The sequence below is a fragment of the Brassica rapa genome, unplaced genomic scaffold (genome assembly GCF_000309985.2).
Source record: "Brassica rapa cultivar Chiifu-401-42 unplaced genomic scaffold, CAAS_Brap_v3.01 Scaffold0045, whole genome shotgun sequence".
NCBI classification, from domain to species: Eukaryota; Viridiplantae; Streptophyta; class Magnoliopsida; order Brassicales; family Brassicaceae; genus Brassica; species Brassica rapa.
The window spans coordinates 3,791-12,621 of NW_022609991.1; the positions used below are offsets into that span (position 1 = coordinate 3,791).

At 45.9% G+C, this 8,831-nt stretch overlaps 1 protein-coding gene across 1 annotated transcript; it reads right to left on the reverse strand.

Annotated features, from left to right (window-relative positions):
- Positions 1 to 2,866: 2,866 nt before the first annotated feature.
- On the reverse strand, positions 2,867 to 6,246 carry LOC117129680. The gene is made up of 2 exons (XM_033282988.1): positions 5,015 to 6,246; positions 2,867 to 4,957 (listed from the first exon to the last, which is right to left on the reverse strand). The coding sequence occupies exons 1-2, from the start codon at positions 6,027 to 6,029 to the stop codon at positions 3,714 to 3,716; spliced, it is 2,259 nt and encodes a 752-aa protein (XP_033138879.1). The 5' UTR covers positions 6,030 to 6,246; the 3' UTR covers positions 2,867 to 3,713.
- Between the last annotated feature and the right edge of the window lie 2,585 nt (positions 6,247 to 8,831).

An 8,831-nucleotide genomic window follows, 5' to 3' on the forward strand; every position in this document is an offset into this window, starting at 1 on the left:
CGTGACACAGACAGACACACACGGACAGCCACAGACGTCTTGTGTATGCTGACGGACACACACGGACGTCCTGTGTGTGCTGACGGACACCCACTGACGTTCCGTGTGTGCTGATAGACACACACGGACACACACGGACGTCATGTGTGTGCTGACGGACAGCCACAAACAGCCACGAACGTCCTATGTGTTCTGGCGGACACCCACGGACGTCCTGTGTGTACTGAACAGACAGCCCACGTGGGACAAAATCACCCAAACAGTCCATGGGAAGGGCATGCGTGCTGAGTCCAAGGACCAACGTGCTGATATGTGTACTGAGGGACAGCCACGGACGTTCTGTGTGTGCTGACGGACACACACGGACAGCCACGGACATCCTGTGTGTGCTGGCGGTGACCCACAGACGTCCTGTGTGTACTGAACAGACAGCCCACGAGGGCCAAAATCACCCGAACAGTCCACAGGAAGGGTCAGGGTGCAGAGTCGAAGGACAAACGTGCTGATATGTGTACTGATGGACAGCCACTGACGTCATGTGTGTGCTGACGGACACACACGCACAGCCACGAACGTCCTGTGTGTGCTGACTGCACACACGGACGTCCTGTGTGTGCTGACGGACACCCACGGACGTCTTGTGTGTACTGATCAGACAGCCCACGTGGGCCTAAATCACCCGAACAGTCCATGGGAAGGGTAAGCGTGCTGAGTCCAAGGACCAACGTGCTGATATGTGTACTGATGGACAGCCACGGACGTCCTGTGTGTGCTGACGGACACACACGGACACACAAGGACAGCCACAGACGTCCTGTGTGTGCTGGCGGACACCCACGGACATCGTGTGTGTACTGAACAGATAGCCCAGGTGGGCCAAAATTACCCAAACAGTCCACGGGAAGGGCCAGCGGGCAAAGTCCAAGGACCAATGTGCTGATGGACAGCCACGAACGTCCTGTGTGTGCTGACGGACACACACGGACAGCCACGGATGTCCTGTTTTTGCTGACGGAGACACACAGACGTCCTGTGTGTGCTGACGGACACCCACAGACGTCCTGTGTGTGTTGACAGACACACACGGACACACACGGATGTCCTTTGTGTGCTGACGGACAGCCACAAACAGCCACGAATGTCCTGTGTGTGCTGGCGGACACCCACGGACGTCCTGTGTGTACTGAACAGACAGCCCACGTTGGATAAAATCACCCAAACAGTCCACTGGAAGGGCCAGCGTGCTGAGTCCAAGGACCAACGTGCTGATATGTGTACTGAGGGACAGCCACGGACGTCCTGTGTGTGCTGACGGACACAGACAGACACACACGGACAGCCATGGATGTCCTGTGTGTGCTGGCGGACACCCACGGACGTCCTGTGTGTACTGAACAGACAGCCCACGAGGGCCAAAATTACCCGAACAGTCCACAGGAAGGGTCAGCGTGCGGAGTCAATGGACCAACGTGCTGATATTTGTACTGATGGACAGCCACAGACGTCCTGTGTGTGCTGACGGACACACACAGGTACACATGGACATCCCCGGATGTCCTGTGTGTGCTGACTGACACACACGGACGTCCTGTGTGTGCTGACGGACATCCACAGACGTCCTGTGTGTACTGAACAGACAGCCCACGTGGGCCTAAATCACCCGAACAGTCCACGGGAAGGGTAAGCGTGCTGAGTCCAAGGACCAATGTGCTGATATGTGTACTGATGGACAGGCATAGACGTCATGTGTGTGCTGACGGACACAGACAGACACACACGGACAGCCATGGATGTCCTGTGTGTGCTGGCGGACACCCACGGACGTCCTGTGTGTACTGAACAGACAGCCCACGAGGGCCAAAATTACCCGAACAGTCCACAGGAAGGGTCAGCGTGCGGAGTCAATGGACCAATGTGCTGATATTTGTACTGATGGACAGCCACAGACGTCCTGTGTGTGCTGACGGACACACACAGGTACACATGGACATCCCCGGATGTCCTGTGTGTGCTGACTGACACACACGGACGTCCTGTGTGTGCTGACGGACACCCACAGACGTCCTGTGTGTACTGAACAGACAGCCCACGTGGGCCTAAATCACCCGAACAGTCCACGGGAAGGGTAAGCGTGCTGAGTCCAAGGACCAATGTGCTGATATGTGTACTGATGGACAGGCATAGACGTCATGTGTGTGCTGACGGACACACACGGACAGCCACAGACGTCCTGTGTGTGCTGGCGGACACCCACGGACGTCCTGTGTGTACTGAACAGATAGCCCACGTGGGCCAAAATCACCCAAACAGTCCACGGGAAGGGCCAGCGTGCATAGTCAAAGGACCAACGTGCTGATATGTGTACTGATGGACAGCCACGAACTTCCTGTGTGTGCAGACGGACACACACAGACAGCCACGGACGTCCTGTGTATGCTGACGGACCCTGTTGCAGGCTGGGATTCAGGGTGGGAAAGATGGATGATGGAAGCTTGGATTGGTCGACCAAAGAGATGATCGGATGGGCGATATGATGGAATGCAAGTTATGAACCTGAAAACAAATGCAAAAACAAATGAGATATGATTTCTAATATGATAAAACAAGATAAATAAAGATAGATAGGATGGAATCAAGCTGCTGGTTGTGTAACACTCTCAGCTTGATCAAAAGATGATTGAAGTGGATTGAGGTGGTGCTTTGCTTGCTGGACTGATGTCTCTCTCAAGCTTGGCAAACGAATTGGAGTGGAAGGATGGGGGATTGAGGACGCCACAAGACTCTATGGAAAGGAGCCTTGATAAGTCAAGGTGCTTTGGAGCTGCTTCACACAAACTCAAAAGACTTAGAACAATAGTTTTAAGAAAACTAGAAAACTGAATAATTCTTATTACTTTCAAAAATGGGTGATTTACAATGAAGCAAAGACTAGAGCTTTATAGGCTCGACAAGGACAGACTCTAACAGTCATAAAATGATAAAAGGAAACAAAATAACTTGAACTTAAAGTCTTGGGAGCAAAGGCTTTGATGACTCCATGGAATATAGCCGTTAGGCTTGATTTGCTTCCTTCCAAAAGAGAAACTTGTGAAGACTTGTATCTTGATAGCTTCTGGACGTGGCCATGATCTTCAAGCCTTCCTGAAATACTCCTTGGCCTCAGTAAAAGAGAATATGGCCGTTGGTCTTGGGCAAAAATCTGTAGAAACTTCTCCAAAGCATTTAGTGTAGATGTTGCCAAATATGGAAGGTTGATGGGAAGAGAGATCCGCCTGATCTCCTGGGTGCTGGTCCAGCTGAGGACGTCTTGGATGTCTTCTGAATGGTCTAGAGTATCTCCTGGTTCCCATAGATAGCCCTGGGTCGAACCAAGTTGAATTGGTTGAAGACTTTCCTTAAATGATGTCGGTTTGGCCAATTGATGCAAACCGGCTTGATCTTTTGGTTTGATTGGGATCCGCCTGATCCAGTGTGGCATGGTGCTTCCTATGATGTTGTAGAGTGCCTCTGAATGACTTAGAAGGTCTCCTGGTTGCCATTCTTGAGGTTGGTTCGATGTGAAACCCGGATCTTCCAAATAAGGCAAGTGTAGAGCTGGTTTGGCCGGTTTTGGGAAATTGATCATATCTTCCAATTTCCTTGACCATTTCTCGAGATCTTGGGCTTTCTGGAAAGCTAATAAACTCCTCTTGACTCCTATGATCGGTTTTGGTTCAGGCCGCTTCTTCTTTGGGCTTGAATCCTCTTCTAAAGTCGCATACTCGCAGATGGACGGGCTGAGAAACCTCTGAATTGTAAAATTCATAACTTCTTGCTCCGTGAATATTTTGGGCAGATTCCAATTGTACTGGGACTCCTTCTTGAGTGTAGAATCCATAAAAATTATCCTCGTGATTTAAACCCTCCTGGTTTGTAAGATATGGCATTTTTAGTGCACGTATGTCCTGGTTGGCGCCTTGGCTGGTTGAGTAGGGTGTTGGGTCGACCTCTGGTTCAGCTGCTGAATTGCTGGCCGCAACATTCCCTCCCCCTTGAAAAGGTTTCGACCTCGAAACTGTATAACCTGCACCAAGATAGAGCAAGTCAGCTTTCATACTCTTTTGAGATTCTAAGGTCTTACCTTGATATTGTTTTGGTTTGGGGATGGATTGTTCATCAGGTGGCTCTTCTTTCAGCAAATAGGATAGGATCACGCCTCTGCTATGGACTTTTGCATTGCTTCTCTTCTTCAGTGGATGGTCCTTCATACTCCTAGCAGGCTCAGCTCTGACCATCTTTGGGTTTGATCCTCCTAGCAACAAAAGATTATCCGGTGGGATTTCTTTGAAGCTTTCTTCTTTGCAACCTGAAAATTTTTCAACATTCTGGACAAAGACCAAGTGAATTATATCTGATACTGGAATTTCATGAACAGAATTTGTTATGGTCGAATTTACCTTGGGTGCATCAGCATGATGAAGAATGATATTCTTCTTTGGACAGATTTGGTTAGATGGCTGCCTTTCTTGCAAATGTTTACCTTGGTTGGTATAACCATCTTCTTGTGATAGCTCAGCTCGGTTTTTATGTTCTTCTTGACTTATCCCTGGATCAAAACATCTTGGCAAAGACAAGTGTATTATACCAAAGTATAGGGATTTATAAACTGAAGAAAACATAGAACAATTAACCTTAATGTCAAATGTGGCAGTAAGAACTTCTTGTTCTTTGTTTGCCTTGTAGTAACCTTGCTTTCCTGTACCAATTTCACTTTTCCTTGGACAAGACAAGTGCATTAATCTTGTCATAGAATCAATAAAAACATTCTGGTTTAAAGTGAATTTTACCTCAGATTTTGGCACTTGAACAGTACATTGTTCAGATTTCGGTTTCCACTTATGGTGTGGATTTTGATTGAGCTCATGATCTGGTTCGGCACTTGGAACTCCAGTAAGCATATGGCTCTCATCTGGTATCCCTGTACCAAGAATATAAATGTTTAAACCAGTATCTAAAGGTGGTGTTAGACACTTACCTTGGTTTGATACTTGGATCACTGGTTTTGGTTTATTAAGCAACTTTGATTGCTTTGTGCTTTGAGCTTCCTTCTGGTCCATGGGAAGGTTTGTGCCTGGCGCCTCTTCTTCTATGTACCTAGGCTCCTTTAGACCTGTAATAACACTCTTGGACAAAGACAAGTGCATCATACAAGTGGTAGATGATTTATGAAAAGATTTATCATGTATAGGACTTACCTTAGCCTTTACTTGGACAATAACTTGCTCTGGTTTGTCTTTGGACCTGATCAAAGTGTTTTGGCCGACACTTGTACTCATCTTCCTGACCTTTGGGATGTCACTCTCCTGCTCTAAGCAGTGGACAATGGCGTGCCCCTGGTTTGGCTGAAAGTTGGCTTCTTTAGGCAAGACTCTTTGAACTTCTTGTTCCACAATTTTCCTTGCTTCTTTGGAACCATGAGTTGGATATCTCCTTGGATATAGTTCCTGGATTTCAGACCTTGTATAATCTGGTGCAAATCTATCCCTCATGACTTCCTTAAGAGCTCTCCACGTTTTGATAGCTGGCTCCTTGTAAAACCATCTATCATCCTCTTCTTGTACCCACCATTTAAAAGCATCATCTTTTAGTTGATCAATGGCATAAGCTAGCCTCTCTTTCCTCAGGATGTTGTTGTAGTGAAACCATTCATCAAGGTTCCTCTCCCATCTTAGATAACCTCTTTTTCCTGAAAATTTAAAGAGTTCAACTTTATCAGCAAAAGAGTTATAATCAAACCGAGAATTAACAACATAAGGGTTGTGGGTTTTAGAAGTTGGAGTTTGATTGATCCTTGAAGGATCTGGTGGCTTGGGCTCGACATAGACTGCCCCTGGTACATTTCCAAATCTCCTTTCTCCTTCATGTGGACGTTGGCCTTGTGCCTGATTTCTTTTCTCCAATTGAGCAATCTTAATTTGGAGCTTTTGTAGAGCTGCGGACTGTTGGCTCAAGGTGGCCCTTAGGTTTTGGCCGTGTCTCTCCTCCTCCATTGCTTCCTGAAAACAATCTCAAAGAAAAAGTGAAGGTATGGAAAGTTTTGGTCTAACCAAAATAAAACAAATGCAATTTAACTAAACCGAGAAAATATGCAATTATGAACCGAAATGAAGTAACTATACTAAAATGATTTTTCTTTTGGTTTTCTGAATGCAATTTCGAAATTAAACAATATGGTATGAAAAGAAACAAAAATGGGAAGAAAATATGGAAATAAACTAACACTGATTTTTTTTTGAATTTTCTTAAGATGAAATGCAAAAACACCGGAAATGGAAACTAAAATGTATACTTGAACCCAAAATGATATAAACTAAGCTGAATGATTTTTTTTTTGAATGCAAATAACAAACTTATGAAACAAATATGGTATGCACGAAATTAAAAATGGTATGACTTTTTATTTTTTTATTTTTATTTTTGAAATGAATGCACAAAATCTAAAAATGGAAAGTGGAGCTGGAGAATGAATGCAAACACGTTTTTCTTTTCTTTTTATGGATGAAATGAATCAAACTAGACAACAGGTCGTCTCCTATCTCAACTCTTTATGGCTTTTCAATTTATGATGAACAAAGAACACAAAAATGCAAAAACAGTTTTTTTTTTTTTTGATTTATAAATGGAAAAACAAATGCAAACAAGATGAATGATGCAAGGATAGAATGGACCTGATTCAGGAGCTTAAGCTCTGATACCAAATGTTGCAGGCTGGGATTCAGGGTGGGCAAGATGGATGATGGAAGCTTGGATGGGTCGACCAAAGAGATGATCGGATGGGCGATATGATGGAATGCAAGTTATGAACCTGAAAACAAATGCAAAAACAAATGAGATATGATTTCTAATATGATAAAACAAGATAAATAAAGATAGATAGGATGGAATCAAGCTGCTGGTTGTGTAACACTCTCAGCTTGATCAAAAGATGATTGAAGTGGATTGAGGTGGTGCTTTGCTTGCTGGACTGATGTCTCTCTCAAGCTTGGCAAACGAATTGGAGTGGAAGGATGGGGGATTGAGGACGCCACAAGACTCTATGGAAGGAGCCTTGATAAGTCAAGGTGCTTTGGAGCTGCTTCACACAAACTCAAAAGACTTAGAACAATAGTTTTAAGAAAACTAGAAAACTGAATAATTCTTATTACTTTCAAAAATGGGTGATTTACAATGAAGCAAAGACTAGAGCTTTATAGGCTCGACAAGGACAGACTCTAACAGTCATAAAATGATAAAAGGAAACAAAATAACTTGAACTTAAAGTCTTGGGAGCAAAGGCTTTGATGACTCCATGGAATATAGCCGTTAGGCTTGATTTGCTTCCTTCCAAAAGAGAAACTTGTGAAGACTTGTATCTTGATAGCTTCTGGACGTGGCCATGATCTTCAAGCCTTCCTGAAATACTCCTTGGCCTCAGTAAAAGAGAATATGGCCGTTGGTCTTGGGCAAAAATCTGTAGAAACTTCTCCAAAGCATTTAGTGTAGATGTTGCCAAATATGGAAGGTTGATGGGAAGAGAGATCCGCCTGATCTCCTGGGTGCTGGTCCAGCTGAGGACGTCTTGGATGTCTTCTGAATGGTCTAGAGTATCTCCTGGTTCCCATAGATAGCCCTGGGTCGAACCAAGTTGAATTGGTTGAAGACTTTCCTTAAATGATGTCGGTTTGGCCAATTGATGCAAACCGGCTTGATCTTTTGGTTTGATTGGGATCCGCCTGATCCAGTGTGGCATGGTGCTTCCTATGATGTTGTAGAGTGCCTCTGAATGACTTAGAAGGTCTCCTGGTTGCCATTCTTGAGGTTGGTTCGATGTGAAACCCGGATCTTCCAAATAAGGCAAGTGTAGAGCTGGTTTGGCCGGTTTTGGGAAATTGATCATATCTTCCAATTTCCTTGACCATTTCTCGAGATCGTGGGCTTTCTGGAAAGCTAATAAACTCCTCTTGACTCCTATGATCGGTTTTGGTTCAGGCCGCTTCTTCTTTGGGCTTGAATCCTCTTCTAAAGTCGCATACTCGCAGATGGACGGGCTGAGAAACCTCGGAATTGTAAAATTCATAACTTCTTGCTCCGTGAATATTTTGGGCAGATTCCAATTGTACTGGACTCCTTCTTGAGTGTAGAATCCATAAAAATTATCCTCGTGATTTAAACCCTCCTGGTTTGTAAGATATGGCATTTTTAGTGCACGTATGTCCTGGTTGGCGCCTTGGCTGGTTGAGTAGGGTGTTGGGTCGACCTCTGGTTCAGCTGCTGAATTGCTGGCCGCAACAGACCCACACAGACGTGCTGTGTCTGCTGACAGACACACACGGACACACACGGACGTCATGTGTGTGCTGACGAACAGCCACGGATGTCCTGTGTGTGCTGGCGGACACACACGGACGTCCTGTGTGTACAGAACAGACAGCCCAGGTGGGACAAAATCACCCAAACAGTCCACGGGAAGGGCCAGCGTGCTGAGTCCAAGGACCAACGTTCTAATATGTGTACTGAGGGACAGCCACGGACGTCCCGTGTGTGAAGACGGACACACACGGACAGCCATGGACGTCCTGTGTGTGCTGGCGGAGACCCACGGACGTCCTGTGTTTACTGAACAGACAGCCCACGTGGGCCAAAATCACCCGAACAGTCCAAGGGAAGGGTAGCGTGCTGAGTCCAAGGACCAACGTGCTGATATGTGTACTGATGGACAGCCACGGACGTCATGTGTGTGCTGACGGACACACACGCACAGCCACGAACGTCCTGTGTGTGCTGACTGCACACACGGACGTCCTGTGTGTGCT

Bases quoted from the DNA above. Each gene is read 5' to 3' on its own strand.
- LOC117129680 (XM_033282988.1), bottom strand. From the start codon at position 6,029: ATGGAGGAGGAGAGACACGGCCAAAACCTAAGGGCCACCTTGAGCCAA. The intron at 4,958-5,014 runs GTAAGTGTCTAA...TTCTTGGTACAG, and splicing joins GATCCAAGTATCAAACCAAG to GGATACCAGATGAGAGCCAT.